The following is a 21,710-nucleotide window of genomic DNA, read 5'->3' as shown; positions in this document are numbered from 1 at the left end:
GCTGGAGTTGGGACTAGCTCCATTAACCAGAGCAGGAGGAGTTTTACAAATGTTAGGGCATCAGACAAAGTTCTGGTAGTGACAGCTACCACCTTTCCTTTGCTTTTCAACCTTCTAGAAAAGTGCTCAGAATTTCTAAACATTAAAGTGAGAAATTCCTTGGAAGGAAAACAGGTTCTCAGTAGAGTAGAGGAAATTCTAAGGGAAAAGGAAGAACAAAGAAGAAACGTCTTTGGGGTAATGTCTCATGCTCTACAATCACTTAGTATCTGAGGACTTTTTGTCCTTTTAGGGATTTATCAGTGAGCAGCAAGTCTAAGTAGTCTGAAGTCACTCACGAGATAATTTATCAGAATGAATTTCTGTTGCCTGTTGCTGTTTGGGCTGCTTTATTTTCACTTCTTCCATTGTCTCAGGGTGATCTGAAATAAAAGATAAATACCGACCTTGGGCTCTCCTACTAATCAAATGCTAGTAATCGCTACTTATAATTTTGTTTACAAAATATAACACAACTAGTAATCAATCCTAGGAATCACTGCATATTTCACCACACTTCTCCAAGGATGGCCAGGCCCACTGTCCTGAAGAATGGGCAACCAACCAAATGATTCCTAACTACCCCCAGCCCCAGCTCCTGCTAACTGAACCAGGGAAAGACATTTAAACCCAGGGAAGCCACCCATGGACTGCCAACAAGCTGGGAAATGCCTGGAAAAGAAAATAAGTAAGGGCAGTCAGAGACCTCTGCCAAGGATTCAGACTATGGGAACAAGAGACCAAGCTGGTTGGTAGTACCCTCTGGAGCAAAAAAGTCGTTAAGTATGGAGCAGGGCAACTACCAAGAGATAGATAGAACAGCCCCAATATTTGTTGGCATGACACCTAGACATTACAAAAGCTCTGTATCTTCAATTCCTTGGTTTAACTTCAGAAAGCTGAGTGAGTTTACTTGAGATAGGTTGATCAATATTACTCAACAACAAAACCACTCTAAATTATTATTTTTTCTACCACAGAATTCTGAAAAAGGACAGCCAGAACTAATCATATACTTAGGGGAATATTCCATAATCTTTCTCAAGGGCGAGGCTCGTAGAAAAACTTAAGAAAGGTCATTTTACAGGTCATATTTCATAAAGAAAGAATTCGGACATATGAACTCTCTTCTCTCTATCACCACCAGAGGTTGTCATACTGACACACATTTGTGTGCTTGCATTTGAAATGAGTGCAGAAATTATCAAACGTTTTAATGGTGCTTCCTTGGTTGGGGCCCTCCTTTTGTCCCTCTGGTTATTCTTGACAGGTATAGACAGGTACAGATCTTCTTATGTAAAGGTAGTCCTTAACACAGGAACTCCGGAATTTCCAAGGACCCATTTATACAGACAGGTGCTGCCAGTACATTCTGTTAAGGCTTCCCCATTACTGCGAGGGGAGAAGTTATATTCTGAATTCCAATCTAGGCCCTCATCTACCTGGGTTAACACTTTTCTCTACCCCAACCTCATTACAAGAACTCCTGAGCCTCCCTTCCCCAGCGCCTCCACCACCCTTCTTCCTGTATTTACTCACCCATCTTCACCCACCAGACAGTAAGTGTAACCAAGTCAAGGACTACAACAGTCCTGGTCATTGTATATCCTCAGCTATCACAATGCCTGACACATAACAGATGCTCAGTAAAAATGCTTAGGAGTGAATGAACAGACAAATAAACTAGCTTTGGGACTTAGAGAAGTTCAGAAAGTTCAGAAAAGGGGTGGACTCAGAAGGGCTTCTAGTAATAGAATAATTCGATCATACACTGAGCTAAAGAGGCTTTTGTGAACTAGCCTCTGAACCTAAATAGTTTTTAAAACACTAACACTGTTTCTTGGGGGAAAATAAACTCACATTTTAAATGGTCAATTATCCTGGCTATTTCCACATTAGACTATGGTAGCCTTAAGGGCAGGAAAAATCTCCATCTTTGAATCTGGTATTTAGCTCCTTGACAAAAATTAGTTTATTGATTACCTAAGACTTCCACTTCCAGCTAGATTTTAAATGAATCTTACATTTAAAGCACAGAGCTTTGTTTATAACAGAATATCACTGCTATTTTTTGATCATATGACATGACCTATACATTTTGGTCCACATCAGTTCCCAAATCCCCAATCACAGAGTCCCCCAGCACTAAGAGCTTTTAGAAACATGTGGAAACATCCTTGGTTACCACAATGACTGAAGGATTTAATGGGATTTGGTGAATAAGACTAAGAATAGAAACATCCCACTAGGAAGGAACAGTCCTACACAACAAAGAATTCTCCTACCCCAAATGCCAACGGTAATGAGCTAGAGGAAGAAAAAAATTAACACAAGTGAGATATCATTAGGGAAGGCAGAAAAGCAGATGAAGAGGCTGGCGAAGGGTCAAGCTCCTGTCCCATAGCACAGTGAACGGCACCCTTGAACAAGTTTCTTTCAGCCTCTATTTTCTCATCTGTAAAGAAGTTTTATAATAGCATCTACTCCATATGATTTTGGGAAGTAAAAAAATACTAAATATTGGCTATTAATTTGTCTTGAAAAGCTCTCTGCTGTTATAAAAAAAAATCAGATCATGTCCCTTTAGCATGAGAACGGAATGCCTCTTATCCCCAGCCCAACACCGTAAAATCTCACCTCCCTGGAGTCTACTAGTCCTCAGGCAGCACATTATTCTCGGCTAGCCTTTGCATATCTCAGTTTTTCACTTGTTCTTTTCATTTTTCATTAATTAACCAACATACTTACCACCTTTTGCTCCGCTATCAGAATAACTATTGCTGTTTTTAGAACTCTTGGAGTGAGTCCCCAGGAAGACACTTGCAGACTTGTTTTTTTGGGTATAAAAAGTCAACACCTCCTCCAGTTCAGCCTCACTGAAATGAGGAGAGAAAGTATGGTCAGAACAGGAAGCTGCTCTGGAAAAATCTTTCTACCAGATTTTATTATGGAAATAGAGTAAGCTGGAGAATGGGAAAATGAAAAGCACAAGCTGAGGACTCCCCCTTAATAGACGGTTAAATACAATACAAATAAAGCAATCTAAAAATGTAAAGCATCGTAAGGCTTCATGCATTCCACAGTGAATTTTTTAGATCTTTACTATCCAGTACGGTAGCCACTAGTTATATGTGACTACTTACATTTAGATGAATTAAAATTAAATAAATTTAAAGATTCTTTTCCTTGGTTTCACTAGCCACATTTCAAGTAATCAGTAGCTACAACACAGAAAGTTCTACTGGACAGCCATGTTCTAGATCAGGGATCAAAAAACTACACACTGTGGGTCAAACCTGGCAAGCAGCCCATTTTTGTATGGCTTCCAGCTAAGAATGGTTTTTATATTGTTAAAGAATATGCTATAAAGACTACATGCGGCCCACAAAGTCTGAAGTAGTTCTTCTCTGGCCCTTCACAGTCTGCCCACCCCACTTCTAGATCATTGAAGTATATTTACTAAAGGAGCCACTTGCCATTTTGTCTATGTCTGCAAAAAGGAGACCCACCCGTGTAAGCATGGAAGAGTTCTCTGACCATCTATACAATGAAGAAGAATGAACTAGATGGTCTTTAGGTCACTTCAAATATTGAAACTATATGAGCTTTATGAATATCCACAAAATGGGAAGTGTAGGGAAATAGATGAAGGCCCATAGATTCTTCTAGTACACGGATTTCATAACATCTAGACCAGCCTCTCAATGACTTTTTGCCTTTTTTTTTTTTTTTTTACCAGAGCCTGGCTATGTTCCAGATAAGTAGCCTTCAAAACAAGCAAAATATTTCTGCATTATTATAAAGTACCTATATCCTGTCTTCAGCACACACTGTAATGACAACCTAGAAAACAGCATCTATGAATTTTGGGGTGAACCCCAAGGTCTCCAAAGTAGCAAAGTGCCACAAAATAAGGGCCTCAAGTAACTACCCGAGACCTAAAGCTGAGGCTGCAAACGGGCAACTGCCTCTGCCTGTCAGTCCTTTATTTGGCCCATCACAGAATGCTGAAAGGGAACAGTTAAGGTTGGTCAAAATACAAGCTGATATACCTCCTGTCTTACCCTCTGCCTACTTCATAATTTATGTTTCCCTGCCTGACTGCTGCAGGTGTTTGGATTTACCAACCCTGACAAAGGCCTCCATGTACTACCCAAGCGTCATAAAAGAACTGACGCTATCATCTATTTCCAACAATCAACATTTAATCCACAATCAGTAGTAAATATACTTGATCTCCAAATCTATATTCAATTTAATAGTATACATAGATCATCTTTATTCCCAAGTCAGGCCTGGTGGGGAAATACACATCACTTTTTAAAAAGCTGGTTTTTATTTTCTTTTTAAATATTTTAGAGAATTTTAAGATCCCTAGGAGGAACTAGAAATTAATCTTTTTACTTTAAAAGAACCATTTTCTGAACATAATCTAGTTTTTTTTCTTTTCTATTTTTATAATGTTGATGTGAGGAACTGTTTCTTGCTTTGTTTCTATACCTGCTTTATCAGTCATATTACTCAGGACCCAAGAATGTCAACAAAATAACTACATGATTATGAACTCCTGAAAAATGATGTGTTTGCTGTGTTTAAGCACATGATATTGAGGCTATGTTAGGTCTATACAAAACATTAAACACAGATCATACCATGTTGGTGACTGATAAACCATCACCTGATTTAACTTCACAAATCAACCGAAGTTAATCTTCCTACTGCTTTTCTCCCCACTGTGACTTTGAGGGTTGAAGACTAATTAATGGGGTTATACAGATGTTTTCTCCTTTACTTAAGTGGTTTTATGTGTCTGTTTTAGACAAAGGCCTTCAAGTATAAATCATACACAATATAAATACCTTTGTTACCTCTTCCTTTGGAAACACTGTAAATGGACAAAATGGCCTGCTGATTTATATCAAGATAGAGCCGAATGCTGAAATTTTCAATCCCTAAAGGCTAACCCTAAGCATGAAGGACTTGTTCTATTTTATATAAATTAGGCGTAACCCTCACAGTGCTGAGAAATTGCCAATTCCTCAACCCACTCAATGTAGGCAAAATTTGGTCATCTCTCTGCATCAGTAGGCCAGGGATAAATTCAGATCCAGTACACACTAGAAGCCTCTAACTTCAACTTTCCAAAGGGCTCTCTCAGCACTGTGAGTGATGTGTACTTTGAAGGCTGTCTAGAAATCCAGCCCAGATACCCAGCAGCAGTGTTTTGATAACTGAAACCATGACAACAGCAACATAATTGGCTGAGATATGGAGAGGCCAAGCCTAGGAAACTCTTTTTTTCCTTCTAAGAGTGATTTTGCTTGCATCCATCTGTTAGAAACAAAAAAGTACTGGGAGTGCAATGGGGCATCTAGAAGGCGGAATAGATGGTGTAAGTGTCTTCTACCTTGCTCGTCTGATGAACTCTTGGAAGTTTTCCGCATTCACCCCATCGTCTTCTTCTTCCTCAATTTTCTTCTTCGATTTCTTTTCAGCCATTTGTTCTGTTTCCTACACAGTCCCCAACCCCACAGAAAGACAACAAGATAAAACTGACTCCTGATAAATGCACACCTCAGCATCTGGTTTCACAGCCTCGGGCTGACCTGTCTTTACAGTAAAGACATTTAACTCCTCTATGTACTTCTGTCACCTATAAATTGGATATACTGCTTTCTAACATTATTTCATGAAACACTGTGAAATTTCCAAATAAAAGTTGCAGAATAATTTAAATTTTTATTATGTTTTTACTTTCTACTCACAGAACCCACTGAGAAGAGGGCTTTTAATAGCACTTTAGTAATGTCTGTGGCCACACTTGCAGCTTCAACAATATGACAGCATACATTTTATATGCCAAAAAAAAAGAAAAGATATTTCTAAAGTATTCTGAGCCCCTCAGATAAAAGATGCTTTGCAAAATATTCTAACCAAATAGTATATTTCCTGGGCTTCATTGTAAAATGATGTCACTAGTTAAAAGTTCTAGAGAACTAAGTATAACTCTCTCAGGAAAGAAGATTGTTACTATATTAAATCGACAATTCAAATTAGCTCTCAAGTAGTCAGTTCACCAGGGTATACAGGCACAATAACCACAATGCAAATTTGCAGAGCCCGGGAGTCATCTCAGGTACGACAGTGCTCCAAAGGAATATGACTTTAAAAAGAGTTAACTATGGCGACAGGGGCCTTCAGAAGTAATTAATAAGTAGCTTTTCAGCCCAACTGGGTTAAGGAATGAGATTCTGCTCCCTGTAACAGTCACACACAGGGGACAATGATGCCAGGTAAGAGAAGAAGGACCTCTCCACCCAGTGGGACAGAGGCTTCTAGCCTGTTTCTGACAGTGCACAGAAATCTAAAACAAAGACTAACAGACAAACCACCTACCTTGTTGTACACAATGATAAAGTCACCCAGCTGGTGGGCCAGTATTCTTCTGCGTTCCAGAAGTGCCAAACGTCGACTGGGTAGCACCATCCTCAGTGAGTGCTGGAGGTTACATGACGCTCGCTTGAGGAAACGAACAACTAGCTCCTATGAATTAAGAGTCATTGGGGGGAAAAGTAGGGATTGTGCTAAGCAACAGAAGACAATCTATCAAGGGATTACACAACAGAGATGTGAGGAGAAGCAAACCAAACATTTCAATAAGACCCAGAACAACATGTTAGGTATAGGAAAGGTACAGAAAGACATGACACAGAAGAAATGCCTTCTCTTCCCTCAATAAGGTGGCAATCAGAAAATCAAAATCAATAACTATGAAATAAAGTAATAGCTATAAAACTACCATAATTCATATACAAATAGTACTGTAACAATTCAAAGTGCAGATGTCACTTCTAATAGGGAAGTAGCACTCAAAGATAAGTCTGGAAACTAAAACCACAGGAGCACAGGAAATACCAAAGGTGAGGAGGTAGAGAAAGGATACAGAAACAGTCATGCTTAGAGATAAGAGAAGGAAAAATCAGAAAGAAAAAAAGACAAAAACCACCCAGAACCACACACACACACACACACACACTCACACACACACAACCCCATGGTAGAAACATCAGAAATGTAGAAAGAGACCCAAGAGAAAACAGTGTCATGGAAGTTGAGGGAGGAAAGGGTCCCACATCCAAAGCTTCCAAGAGGCTGGCACTGGAAAGGATGGCAACCGAGACAAAACCTGAGACGGAGTCGGTATGAGATAATTCCAAGAGAATACTCTCAGGACAGAAGAGGGAACAGAGGGAAGCAGTTAAGGAATGTGTGCACGGTGAAGAACACAGGTGAACAGGAGAAACTACTGATTTAAAAAGTTTAGTGACAGCTTTTTCCCCCCTCCCTGGCTGCTTGAAGACTATCCTTCAGCATGAATGACACAGTAACTATCTGGACCAGGAAGTTCACGACCAGCAGACTACTTCAGCGGAAGCAGATGGTCACTGACGTCCTTCACCCAGGGAAGGCAACAGCACCCAAGACAGAAGTTCGGGGAAAACTAGCCAAAATGTACAGGACCACAGCAGGTGTCATCTTTGTGTTTGGAGTCAGAACCCATTTTGGTGGTGGCAAGACAACTGGCTTTGGCATGATTTATGATTCCTGGGATTACACAAAGAAAAATGAACCCAAACACAGACGTGCAAGGCATGGGCGATATGAGAAGACGAAGCCCTCTGGAAAACAGCGAAAGGAGCGCAGGAACAGGAGGAAGGTCAGGGGCTGCAACGGCCAGTGTTGGTGCTGGCAAAAGTGAGCCGGAGGCGGGACAACAGAAGTCTGCAGGGACTTTATCTGTGGGGATTGTGCAGATTTTTCATGAAAGGATTAATAAACTAAGAACTTTAATAAAATAAAAAGTTTAGTGACAAAGAGAAAGAAAGAACTGTTACTATGTTTGAAAGGTGATGTGTGTTTTTTCCTGTCCCAAGGATAAGGGAGCCTTTAGAATTAAGGATTGGCAGGCAGGGCACAGTGGAGGGTCATGAAAGGGAAGAAAGAATGCATCTCATCTAACACGGGAAAAAGTATTTTGAAATCTGAATACACACCAATCAGATTATTCATAACATCACAGATGCTTCAAAGAAAGATTCTGCAAGGCCGCAGGCCTTAAAGATTGTTGTTCCTTCCCTCTTCCACCAAACATAGTAAAACTGCCTTAAAATGACAGATGTTGGGACCGTATACTGATACACCTTCTGTGAGTTACGTGATAAAGGATGTCTAACCCTAACCTGGACCAGAGAGGCAATTCTACACCTACCTTCCTCATAAACAAGACCACTGCCACAATCCTCAGGGAACGGGTTAGGGTTTGCTCTCTAGGTACATTTCCAAAAATAAATGCATGGAACTGGTTTTAAGTTTTGCAGTGGCGACCCTAAATATCTGGGAGAAGCCCCATGAGATCCCTGCGGATTCCAAGCCAACAGCTGAGTGATTATTCTCTTCTGAGTGATTTTTTTCTCCGTGAATTTGATTTTGGTTCAATGTCCTTTGGTTCCAATTTACTTCGGTATAAAGAGCCTCATAACCAGAAGGTTGGATTTCATAGCTGTGCTCTGCTCTCTTTACTATAGGGTGGTTTAAGCTGTTATATTAAAACATTATTTTTTCACAGTGGAGCAGACAAACTGACTCTCAAAAAAGCAGTTTCAATTTTCCACTTGGAAAGAGCAGAGCTAACATTTTCCACTGATGGCTGAAGGGTTATTCACAACACACAAGGTTTTATCTCTGGGTCGTACTGGCTACTTTAAATTCACAAGTTGTTTTCTGAGATAGCCATCATGTTTTTATAATAAGCCTGGCATATTATATGCCTCTCCTATGTGGAGAACTGGACATTACAGTAAGGACACCACTGAGTTGGACAAAGTATGCAGCTGTCCCAGACTTAAAGATCTCTCACTTTTTGGTGACAGATCCCTCTGGTTAAAAGGACTATGGAAGGGCTGTGGCTTCTTCCACAAGCACTGACCTTACCAAAGAAATTAAAGTTCATTCTAATCCCAAAGGAAAAACCTTGCTAGAATATTAAATTCTAGGCATTTTCAAATGACTGATACACAGTAAAAATTATTACACAAGTTTGTTTCCAGTAATCTAAGAATTTTATAAAGTTACAACTAGTAATGAAAAAAATGTTAAAATGGAGGAGGTTATACTCTCAGAGGGCCTATGATAAAGTGCTGACTTTCAAAGAGCTAACTTGACACCTCAGGATAGAAAAATAAATGCCTTATGACTCATGGAAACAATGAGAGAGCAAATAATGTACAATTATAACATCTGGGTTCAAGTTCCAGCTTCACCACATACAAGCTGTGGGACAACAGGCAAGTTACCTCCCTTCTCTAGGTCTTTGTTTCCTCATCTGTAAAATGGGAATGATAGTGCCTCCCTCAAAGAGTTAATAAAACATAAATTTGCTTGAGAAAGGATTCTAACTGTCATTATTTTCGAGGGCTCTGCACTTGGCCTGACATCTAATGAGCAATCAATTTTCATTTTCATAATGAAATCACTGATGCCCTCAACATATAGTATGATGAACAGGGATCCAGAACAAAGATTTATTTCACAGTGAAGTTAGAGAAATCTATAAACTAGACTATGAAAAAATTACTTTACCAGAAGAATATATTGCTCTTATTCTAATAGAAAAAAAGAAAAGAAAAAGGGAAAGGAAAAAGGATCTAACAAGAAGAGCCTCACCATCTGTTCATCTTCTTTGGCAGCCCAACTGGCACTGAACGTTTGACCTCCGCTGTCTTTCATCAGGCGAATTTGAACATGCTGGAGATAGGCAGAGAATGCTATTCGGGCCTGCACTTTGCTACAGAAATCCAAAACAACATACCGTTATGAGATAGAATGGTAAGCCTACCAAATGTGTACCTGCCTCTCTCAAGGTGGCCTTTGAGGAGCCTTCTATTAGGATGGCTAAGAAAAATAAAGCCCATAAATCATATAGTCATTGAACAAAGATTCCTTCTAAACAGTACATGAGATTTTTTTTTTTTCTATTAAAAGAATCAGAGATAGAGAATCCTATTTATTTTCTCATTATTACCATGGGGGAAATTCAAACAATAACAGAAAGTCAGTTTTCCTACCCTTATAAATATATATCTCTTGGAACTTTTTGAATAACTTTCTTGGGGGAATGTACAGGAAAAGTACTGAATCTTCACAAGAGCCTTTGTATTAATGTAGAAAACGTTTTTTGCCTTGGAGGCCCTGAAGAACATACTTATCAGTTAGTCAAAAGTATGGCTTTTGCTATGGCAACTAATATTTCTGGTGTGCAGAAGGCTCCAAAGCAGGAAATAGATAAGTGCTACAAAGGAACTTTTGAGACCAAATTTTAAGGTCAGGCTTTTCTCAACTACAAGACGGGAGTGGCTGGAGCCCAGAACAAATGAGTGAGGTCCAACAGAGTTTGGCATAGACAGGCTAGGACAAGCCCAGATGTTCAGTGGGAAAAAGAAATGCTCACACACAGTAAAAAGTACCTTGGCCACATCACTGAAGAACCCACCTGATTTCTGACTGGTGGTCTAGGGAGGAAACCAGGAAATCTGTTAAGTATAGTGTGGAAGACATAAGTACCAGAGAGACACTGATGATTTTCACTTCAGCTGCTAATTGTAGCAGCTCTGTTTTCTTTCAGAAGAGATTTTGGTTACTTCAGCTGATCGGCCTTCTGACACTCCAGCCAAAATTACATCAGTGAAGATTGGGGCCCAACACAAACTTTGTTTACAATCCTCACACATGCAATCACTGAATGCATTCTACTCACTGTTCCTCCAAGGTTAGGATGAAGGACTCATCTAGAGTAAACTGGAAATCCCAGGAGGGTCTAGGTCTAACTTCTATGTGTGTGTTGGAGGGACTGGAGGGGAGGGGAGTCAGGTTGGGGAGTAGATTTGCTTTTGAGAGTTTAATGCATAAGATTTTCAGAGCATGAAATATAAGTAAGGCTACATTTTTATTATTAATAGGGATAGTCTGTGGGAGTTCAATATGATGTTGAAAAAGAATAAATTTATATTTCTAAGTGTTTCTTGACAAGGATAACAGTTATATTCTTGTTCACCTGGGGACCATATAGCACTTTCCCCTCAACCATTCGGATAAGCTCTACCTCCAAAACAAATTCCTTTCAAGTCAAAATAAATGAAAAAGATTCTCAATCTGGTCAACGAATTCACCTGCAATATAATGAGCCAGAAACAGCATATGTCAGACACCTCCAAATGTAGCAGAATACTCAGTTTTATTGATTAGTCCTTTATACTAAAACATGAAGGTCTTTGGATAAGGGAATTATTGCTTGGAAGTTAAGATTGCAATCATTATTTTGTTGCAAAATCTTTTTTGAAAATCAAATGAACAAGTACTGAGTTTTCTAGCCTTGTTAAAGAGGTCTCTGGGATGTTAATCCTGAGTTTGTCCCTAATGTATTAGACACACTGATCAGCTAGTCATTTGAAACAAACAAAAAAAGATGAAAGAATGGAAACCACAATGATTTACATCAGAGAAACCTATTTTTTTTTTAAAAAGCCTATGTGATTCCTCAGTATGCAAAATATACAGCTAGGGGGCTGGGGCCTAGAGTCTTGAATTCTTGCCATGGACCTTCCCCAGATTCCCAGTAGCCATTGAGATGCCCCACAGAATGATGGCAACTCCAGGAAATAGTCTGAAAAACACTAATTTATATGAACACACTCTTCAATTACAACAGTTTACTAATTGAAAGTGAGATCCATAAGGTTTATGAAGAAATACTTATATCCACAACAGCTAAGTAGAATGTTATTGCTGGAAAGGACTTTAGAATATAGTTCAGTGGTTTTGAAAATTTTAATTTTAATTCAGTGGAATCTTCGCCCCCCCTTCCCCGCAGAAAGCACAGTTTGAGAAACACTTGTCCAATCCCATTCTCTGGCCTAACAGAAAAGGAAACTGAGGCATAGAGAAGCTCTGAGTGGTCCATGATCACACCGCCAGTTGGTGAGCATTAAAAAGCCAGAGCCCAGGTCTCCTGACGGAGTTCAGTGTGCTCTTTACTAATGAAATTATTCTCATTCTCCACGACACTATTCCAAACCTTAACCCTATTCTCCCATTTCCCAAACCCCAATGTCACTCTCCACCCTTGCAGTGTAAGAAGTGACCTCTGAGAAATAAAAGCCGTCATGCATAAATACCTAAACTCCCTTCCCCTGTAAGTTCTAACCACTGCATCCATCCCACGATGCTTTCCTTCTGCCTTCAGGAAGAGACACCCCTCCACTGGCCTCTTTCCACCTTCCTTTAGGACCCTTCTCTACCAATACAGCCCCTTGGCATCTCTGGTCCTCTTCCATCAAATCATTAGTCTACAATTAAGCTCCAGAATTCCCTACCTGGAAAAAATTTTTAAATCTTCTCTCTTGGCTTGCTTTCTCCCATGCATTCTCATCTTCCTTTCACGGCCAAATCTTCTGAAAAACTTAGTTCACACTTGCTTTCTTATTTCCTTATAATTCCTCTTCTGTCCACTCTATCCCTGACACTAGCGAAGGCATCTCTTTTCACTCCTCACCCTAACGTGGGCTGTCTGGGGCACTCTACAGCTCGGAACTCTTACAGCTTTGGCCATACTACACCCTCTCAGTTCTATGCCTACTTCTCTAGCTGCTATTTCTTGTCTCTTTGCTATTAAACAATGGTCTCCCCAAGGGCTCAGCTCTCCTTTTTTCATTGTCTGTGCCTGCTGAACTAAACTGAATTGGATAAGCACATTCACTCTGAAGTTTTTAACTATCAACTATACAATCCTGTTCAACTCTGACCTTCAAAGCTCTGTTTTCACCTGTCTACTGGACAGCTTCATCTTTCACCTCACTGTCCCAAATGAAACATTATTTCTATCATGAAGCTAACTCCTGCGCTCCCTATACTGACTGATGGCATCACCAAGCCACCAAGTTTGGAAAAGTCCATCTCTTTGGAGTTCTTACAACTGGAGAGACCACACCCTAACAATTTTAACTTGCAAATTTAAGTCCATCCCATTTTCTCCATTCCTATAGCCATTGTTCTGGTCAAGGGCTCAACTTCCTGGCTCTGGACTACTGTAACAGCCCCTAGAACTCACCGCTCTGCCTTCAGTTGCTCTCTTACCAGTCACTATTCCATAGTGCAATCAGAATTTACTTTCTAAATCAAGATCTGACCACATCATTCATCTGCTTAAAAATTAGCCATCCAGAAAACCAAGTCCAGGATTCTCTTAAAGTCCTATCAAATCACATCCAATTTTTAGTCTCATTTCTTACCATACCCTCCTTTCCATGTAACTCCACTACACCAAACTGTTTCTCAAACTTGTCACACTCATTCGTTTCAGGGCCTTTATATTTTCTGTTCTGCTTGGAATATTCTGCCCCGTGATAATCGCATGACTTACCTCCTCATCATCATTCAGGACTCTCCTTGAAGCTACCTCTTCATGTCCAAACACTGATCTGTAGAAACCCTCTGCCCCATTACACTCTCACACTGTACCCTGTTTTGTTGTCTGCACAGCACTTCCTACTGCCTGGAATTATCTGCTTCTTTGTTTACTGTCAGTCTTCCCCACTTGAGTAAGCTCCATGAGCTGTCTTGGTCCCCATTGTCATACTATGTAGCCTCACACAATTCCTGGCACAGAGCAGGTGCTCAATAAATACTGTTGAGGGGCTGAATGACTGACTATACTATCACACCTCTGTGTCTTTATTTCCTCTATTACCATTCCCACATTTAGTTGGTACCTCCCAAACCTCCTGCAATCCTACTCATTATTTGAAGCCTGGTTCAAATATTACCTCCTCCCTAATGTCTCCCTAGCCTTCCTAAGCAAGACCAATCAGTCCTTTTTCTGTGTCCTAAGAGGACTTTGTCCATATTGGGGCCATAGCCCCCGCTCTTTAAGTGTCCCCATATTGAACCATGAGCTGCTTAAGGTCCTTGTCTCAGTCACCTGGTGCTCTTAGTGAGTGACACTAAAACCCAACAAATATTCAACCAGCCAATAAGACCTGGGTTTGTATCACAGCTTTATACCTTGGACAAGTAACTTCTCTAAGGCTCAGTTTCCTTAACAGTAATGTCAAATCACAGTCATGACTTCATAGGACTGCTGTGAATAAGAAATGGAAAATGGCTGTAAAGCCACCAGCACAGTACCTGGCACACAGTACAAATGAACCTTTGCCAGGTTTACTATTATAATTACAAAAGGTACATACCTAAGGTTGCCATTCTCTTGCAGGATCTGCATCAGGTTAAATTTAGGCTCTGGCTCCTGAATCTCCATTTTGCAGCACTGTTCACCTTTATGGGTCCACTCAGGAACTCTCATGGCATTTTCTCTGGGTGAATTTTCTACCGTAACAGTCAGTGGGGATGAGTATTTGGCTCGATTCTCTGCAGGGGACCCTGCAAGCTCCTCCTGGGAAGCCTCCTGTTCCTCGTCATCGCCGTCTAATGCGACTCCATCTTCCTCCTCGCTCTCTGTCTCAGGCCTAACGTTCATTTCAGCCGGCTGGGCAATCACTAAATGCGAAGAACCACTAATGTTGCTGAAAAAAGGATGACATTTTCCTCTCTCCCAATACCTTCCTTTTATCTTTTTAGAAAAACCCATATCTAAACCAGACCACAAGTAACACACAAATTCATAGCACACAATGTCACTCTCCAACCTAATATATTCTAAGAGCCTACTAATGATCTTCATTAGTTGATGTTTCTCATCATAATACCAATGGCTCTCTCACAACTTAAGGCAAAAACATGTTAGTAATCTCTAGTGTGTGAGAGGTTTCTAGAAGGGCGCCGCTCATGAAGGTACAAAGAGCAGGGGAATATCTTTCTCTCCTGGGCTTATTCATTACCCTTCTCCTTCATGACTTGGAAGGTCTATGAGAATAAGGACTAAATCTTTTTTACTCGCCAACAAAACCCCAGTGACTAACGTGCCTAATACAGCTGCTCAACAAATGAGGGAAGGAGGGAAAGAAAGGCAGTCAGTCAATTAGTCAGCGACAAAGAGATATGGGAGAATCTGAGAGAGAAAGAAATTCCCGTTCGTCTGCTCATGTTTAAAATACGTACACCACTGGCGGGTGTAGCTCAGTGGTTAGAGCGTCGGCCCGCACACTAACGGGTCTCGGGTTTGATCCCCAGTCCAGGTACATTTGGGAGGCAACCAATCGATGTCTCTCTCTCACATCAATGTTTTTTTCTCTCTCTCTCTCTCCCTCCCTCCCTTTCACTCTCTGAAGAGCAAGAGAAAAAGTATCCTCAGGTGAGGATTAACAAAAAACAAAAATGAAACAAAATATTCACACCATTCAGCAATGTCAAAGGATATACTGGACTTAATACCTAATCATGAAAACCCTGAACAATGACGCTCAGGATTCTAGCAAACTTAAGCTAATGCTATTTCTAAAGTACCAGATATTATATGATGCTGAAATATGAGCAAAAGCCAAAATGTATATGCTTCAGGAATCCAATACAAATGTTAGAGAATGGAAGGTTTAAAAACTTATTATAATCCTTTTGAAATTCAGTTTCAGAGAAAACGGACTATACAAACAATTAAGTATATGTGATCAGGAAGGTTCCGATTCATTGACTACTAAGTGGTTGATTAAATCAGTCAGGCAGAGCCCAGATGCTGGACTTTGGGGACAGCTCACCAGCACGTACCTGGGTATTTTGCCCTCATTGCCCTCAATCTCCCATTCCGTCGTCTACGTTTTCGCACCTCCAAAGACAGGAGCTTCCTCTCATAAAGAGCAGCATGCAGTTTGGCTTTTGAATTCATACTCTCTACTTTCAATTCCGGTGCACCATCAGTAGTTATTCTACGGGAAAAAACAACCTTCAGAAAGTTCCTTCCTTTATTCTAAGGCTAAGCTTGGCAGAAATCTGTGATGACAGACTGGGCACACTCAGTAGGTAACTCCAGTGAACTATAAAAGGTTTGACAGATGAATCAAACTATTGGAATCTACATTAAAACTTCACTAATGGCCTATCTGAATTTGTTAAATGTTCTCAACAAAAACATATCTGAAGACAATGTTTAGTATTCAGTAACACTGGCTATTTATTGCAGAGATCATAAAGTGCTACCCAGTACCTTATACCTTAAGGAGGACTGGGAGATACAGGTGACATTTTAATTCTCAGGCTAAGTGGTGGCTAGAGGTATTTGTTTTATTGCTATCATTATAACTTAGAATTATACAAATATTCTTTTGAATGTACAATATTTAATAAGTATAGCAGAAGTTGAGATGAGGGGAGGAATGGCTGATAACCCGTGAATATGGTAGCAGAGCTGACTGAGACTCACAGAGAAAGTGTCTCAGTAAAAAGTTACCAAGACCTGGGATGCACCAAGTCTCAGGCATTCTCACATGAAGAACTCTTCCCTTAGGGCCCACTTAGTTATAGGAGCAGGTGGGCAGAGGTGACAGGGACTCTTCGGGTGTTGAGTACAGGTGAGGAGTTAGAGGCAGAGATGAGGGCAGGCAGCAGACGTAGGACAAGGCCAAATTCAATCAGCTCATGAATGGGAGATGGGATGGGGAAAGGGGGTGGCAGCAGCTACCTTAGGCATTAAAGTAAATAACAAATTAGAGAAGTGACAGCTATCAGGTCCAACCCAGAGAAGGACCGGGCAAGGTACAGGGCAGCAGAGATAACCAAAGAGAAAGAGGGTTCTTGGGGGCCAGAAAAGAAGTATTTATGTTAGGGTCTGAAAGCAGGCAGCTCTGAACTCTCCCTCTTCAATGCTCTAGAAATCCAAGTGTACTCCCTCTGAGGTCAGAGAATCATCCTCATTCCTCTGAAGTTTTCCGGTCTCTGAGTTCGATGAAAATGCTATGTCTTTTGGTCTACTTAGGATTTGTAGGGATTTCTGGGTTCATGAAAAGAATAGTAAATCTTTTGGAGGCCTTCTCTTTAGAGTAGAAAATTGAGCCAACAACAGGGAAAGTCCTGACACCAGGGGCAGAAACGAGAAGCAAATTAATGAACTTTAAAAACAGTTCAAACTCAGCTTATGATAGTCCCAGCAACTGAACACTGACCCACCCTACTTCATATACACAGACACAATGTTGTGAAAACAGATTTTTAGCCAATTAAGTAATAAAGAAAATAAAACAAATCTGATATTTTAAAATAACAACTATGAGCTTCTAAGAAACCCAGAGTAGACAGATAAATACTAACTAGTACAAGAAATGGGGGTAGAAAATGCGGGGGGAAATATGAATCTGATAAACAGGAGGGCAAGAAACATGCGTGTCGCGATTACTGGATCAGCGATGCTTATCAGATTGCCCAGTGCACCGCTGACATATAACAATTTTCAAATTAATAAACAGTTGAATTCCCCATAAATAAGTTATAATACCCTTTAGGTACATCCACTTCATTTTATTTTGCCAACAATTTCTTATGAAAATATTTAAATGAACAGAAAAGTGTAAACAGTGTACAGTGAATATCCATTTACCCACTTCCTAGTGTCTACAATGAACACAATGAATATTTTACTGCATTTGTTTCATCACATGTATATCCAATCTTCCATTCTTCATCCGTCAATCCATTTAATTTTAGTATATGTGCCGCTGAAGTGAGCACTCGATCCATTTAATTTTAAAAGCATTTCAAAGTTGGACACAGATATCAGAGCACTTCACTCCTAAACACTTCAATATGTATATCAGTATCTAGAGTTCAATATTTGTTTGCATTTTTTTGGTGGGGTTTTTTTTTGTTTGTTTTTTTGTGTTTTTTTTGGCGAACTAAAAACTACACACAGTGAAATACCCAAATATCACATTTCCATTTGATGGGTTTTGACAAACGTATAGTTAGAGAACCCAAACTCTAACATTACTATCCCCTCAGAGCCCGGCCGGGCGTGGCTCAGTGGTTGAGCGTCGACCTGGGATCCAGGCGATCGGGGTTCAATTCCCAGTCAGGGCACATGCCCGGGTTGCGGGCTCGATCAATGACTCTCTCATCATTGATGTTTCTATCTCTCTCCCTCTCCTTTCCTCTCTCTGAAATCAATAAAGATATATTAAAAAAAAAAAAAAAAAAGAAAGAACTCATGCCCCTTCCCACTCAATCCCTTTCTCACATTCCCAAAGAAAACCACTATTCTCAATTTTATCACATATTTAGGTTGCCTGTTCTGGAACTTTATAAAAATGAAATCATATAGTATGAACTCTTTTGTGCAAGGCTCCTTTCATACAGCATGCTTTTGACATTTATCCATGTTGTGTGTATCAGCACTGATCCCTTTTTATTGCTGAGGATTAGTCCATTGTAAAAACAGTCCACAGTTTACCTACTCTCCTGTTGTTAGACACCTAAGTTGTTTCCAGTTTTGGAATATTATGAATGAAGCTGCTGTAAACGTATTTGTACAAGCCATTTTGTGGTTATGTTTTTCATTTCTCCTGAGTAAAGATCTCCAAATGGAATTTTCTAGCCTTTCTAACAAACTGCCAGATCTTTCTAAAGTGCTTGTACTGCCAATGACAATTTATAAGAGTTCCATTACTGGTTCCACATCCTCACCATGTGATGTCAGTCATTCACCACCCCACCCACAGCTTCATTGAAGTATAATTCACAAATAAAATTGTAAGATATTTAAAACATACAACGTGATGATTTGAAAGAATTTTATCCATTTTGCTGGATGTTTAGTGGTATCTCATGACTTAATTTGCAGTTCTCTGATAATTAATGTTGTTAAGCACATTTTCATAAGCATATTGGCTATTCATGTATCTCCCTTTTGATGGCTTGCCTGGTTATTTTCTTAACAGTATCTTATGATAAACAAAAGTTTTTAATTTTGAGAAAATTGAGCTTATCATTTTTTCCTTTTTGTTTATTGCTTTCTGTGTCATGTCTAAAAACTTTTGCCAAACCCAAAGTCAGAGATATTTTCCTCAAGAAGTTTTATTGTAATAGCTTTTATGTTTATGTCTATGAATCATCTTCAATTTTTTAGACAGATAGGGGTTGAGTTTCATTTTTTTTAAATATTGGTATCTAGTTCTAGCCCCACTTGTTCAAGTTTCCTTTCCTCACTGAATTATATTATAAATATAAGCCTATTTCTGGGCTCTTTATTCTGTTTCAGCAATCAATTTTCCACAGTTTTGATTACTATAGCATTACAGAATTTCTGTAAGTCGGGTACTCTAAATCTTTTCCAAGATTATCTTGGATATTCTAAGTGTCTTACATTTCCATATAAATAAACAGTTGGTCAGTTTCTACAAAAAAATTGACTAGACTCATAATTGGGATTGCACTGGATCTTTAGATCAATTTGGAAAGAATGGATATTTACAATATTATGTCTTCTAGTCCATGAACATGACATATCTCTCCACTTATTTAAATCTTTTTAAATGTCTTTAGTATTATTTAGTAGCTTTTACTGTGTAGGTATTGAACATAGTTTGTTAAATTTGTCCTAAGGATTTTACATTTTCAAATGCTATTATAAATAGAATTTTAAATTTCACTTTCCAATCATTTATGGCTAGTATATTAAAAATGTTTAGTATACTGATCTTGTATCCCAAGATCTTGTTAAGTATACTTGTGTGTTCTTATATTCTGTAGATATCTTGGGATTTTCTACTAACCTGATGTCATCCAAGAATATAGATACTTAACTTTCTCCTTTCCAATATATATGCCTTTTACTTTTTTTTTTTCTTTCTTTACTGCACTGCTTAGGACCTCTAGTAAAGGAAATACATGTGGTGAGAGCAGATATCTTACCTTATTGCTAATTATAGGGGGAAAGTCTTTTTTTTTTTTTTTTTTAAATCAGATTGATAAAGTACGCTTCTGTTCCTGATCTACTAAGAGTTTTTCCCACAAACGTTAGTTTTCATCAGATGTTTTTTTCTCCTTTTTTTGCTGCTAATAAAATGATCTGGTGTTTTCCCTTGATTTAATATGATGAATTATATTGACTAATTTTTTAAAATTTTTATTTTATTGATTTTAGAGATAGAAGGGAGAGAGAAACACTGATTTGCTGTCCACTAACTTATGCACCCATTGGTTGATGCTTGTATGTGCCCTGACGGGGGACCAAACCACCAATCCTGGCGCATAGGGACAATGCTCCAACCCAGAGCTATCCTGGCCAGGGCTTGACTAATTTTCAAATGTCAAACCAACCTTGCATTACTGGGGAAAAATCTCACTTTAGTCATATGTATTATCCTTTTTATATACTGGTGGATTCTATTTGCTAATATTCTTTTAAGAAATTCTGTATCTATGTTCACGAAGACATTAGCCTGTGATTTTCTTTTTTTAAAAATGTCTTTGTCAGATTTTGGTGTGATAGTTATGCTGGCATCATAAAATAAATCGGGAAGTGTCCCTTCCTAGATTTTTTTTTAAAATATATCTTTATTGATTTCAGAGAGAGGAAAGGAGAGGGAGAGAGAGAGATAGAAACATCAATGATGAGAGGGTCATTGATCGGCTGCAGCCCGCAACCCGGGCATGTGCCCTGACCGGGAATCGAACCCTGATCTCCTGGATCCTAGGTCGACACTCAACCGCTGAGCCATGCCCGGCCGGGCCCTTCCTAGATTTTTGAAAGAGTTTGTGTAAGACTGGTTTTCTTCCTCAAATGCTTGATAGAGTTTACCAGTGAAACTACTAGACTTGGAGTTTTCTTTGTAGAAAGGTTTTTGATTACAAATTCAATATTCTGAAGAGGAATAGGGTTATTCAAATATTTTATTTTGGCTTATGTCAGTTTTGCTAAGTGTTTCCTCTCCACCAGGAATTCAGACATTTCATCTAAGTTGTCAAGGTAGTGGAATAAGGTTAATAATATTCCCTTAAAATCTTCCTTATGTCTGTAAAATCTATAGTGATATCCCTCTTTTCTATCTCATATTGGTAATTAGTGTTCTGTTTTTTTCTAGATCCGTCTACATAAGAGTTTATCAATTCTGCTATCTTATCAATGAACAATTTCAGATTTTATTGATTTTCTTTGTTTGTTTCCCATTTATTTGCTATTTGCCCTTTATTACTTCCTTTATTCTACTCACTTTAAGTTACACTTCTCTTTCCAGTTTCATAAAACGGGTATTAGATCAGCGACTTAGGACTGTTTTCTAATACAAGCACTTGAAGATATAAATTTCCCTTGAAGCACTCCCTTAGCAGCATCCCACACAGTTTCATGTTATATTTTTATTACCTTCTGGTTCAAAATTGTTCTAATTTCCTTCATGATTTCTTCTTTCAACCAAGCATTATTTAGAAATGTGTTAATTCCTAAATATTTGGAGATTTTCTATTGTTACTTGTTTCTAATTCCACTGTGGTCAAGGGATATACCCCATATGATTTTAATCCTTTTAAATAGATTAAGATTTGTTTCATGCTATAGCATATGGTCTGTCATGCCACTTTTCATTTGCTTATGCCTCTATACCACAAAAAAACCCTTACTGATGGCCATTTAAAATGAATGGCAAAAAAGGAACAAAGGACAGAACTCATTGATCTTTAAA

The 21,710-nt window shown here is 39.1% G+C and overlaps 1 protein-coding gene and 1 pseudogene across 6 annotated transcripts in view; one reads left to right on the top strand and one right to left on the bottom strand.

The window, feature by feature from the left end:
* Window positions 1–21,710, bottom strand: part of TTLL5 (tubulin tyrosine ligase like 5) — a gene marked incomplete at its 3' end in the record, with an annotated part of 215,860 nt that overhangs the window by 117,842 nt on the left and 76,308 nt on the right. For 4 of the 5 annotated variants that reach the window (XM_081147080.1, XM_081147081.1, XM_081147082.1 and 1 more), the window contains 7 exons: window positions 15,811–15,968; window positions 14,340–14,646; window positions 9,763–9,883; window positions 6,436–6,582; window positions 5,447–5,550; window positions 2,788–2,915; window positions 339–422 (listed from right to left, as the gene is read on the bottom strand). In XM_081147080.1, the coding sequence (XP_081003206.1) occupies window positions 339–422; window positions 2,788–2,915; window positions 5,447–5,550; window positions 6,436–6,582; window positions 9,763–9,883; window positions 14,340–14,646; window positions 15,811–15,968 (1,049 nt within the window). The remainder of the gene's footprint in view (window positions 1–338; window positions 423–2,787; window positions 2,916–5,446; window positions 5,551–6,435; window positions 6,583–9,762; window positions 9,884–14,339; window positions 14,647–15,810; window positions 15,969–21,710) is intronic. The other variant, XM_081147084.1, reaches the window with a different exon arrangement.
* LOC308564651 (small ribosomal subunit protein eS24 pseudogene) lies at window positions 7,386–7,898 on the top strand (annotated as a pseudogene). The gene has a single exon. The product of its transcript is annotated as a small ribosomal subunit protein eS24 pseudogene (transcript).

This window comes from Miniopterus schreibersii (genome assembly GCF_964146895.1).
Source record: "Miniopterus schreibersii genome assembly, chromosome: 1".
NCBI lineage: Eukaryota > Metazoa > Chordata > Mammalia > Chiroptera > Miniopteridae > Miniopterus > Miniopterus schreibersii.
This window is presented reverse-complemented; position numbering and strand designations above follow the sequence as displayed.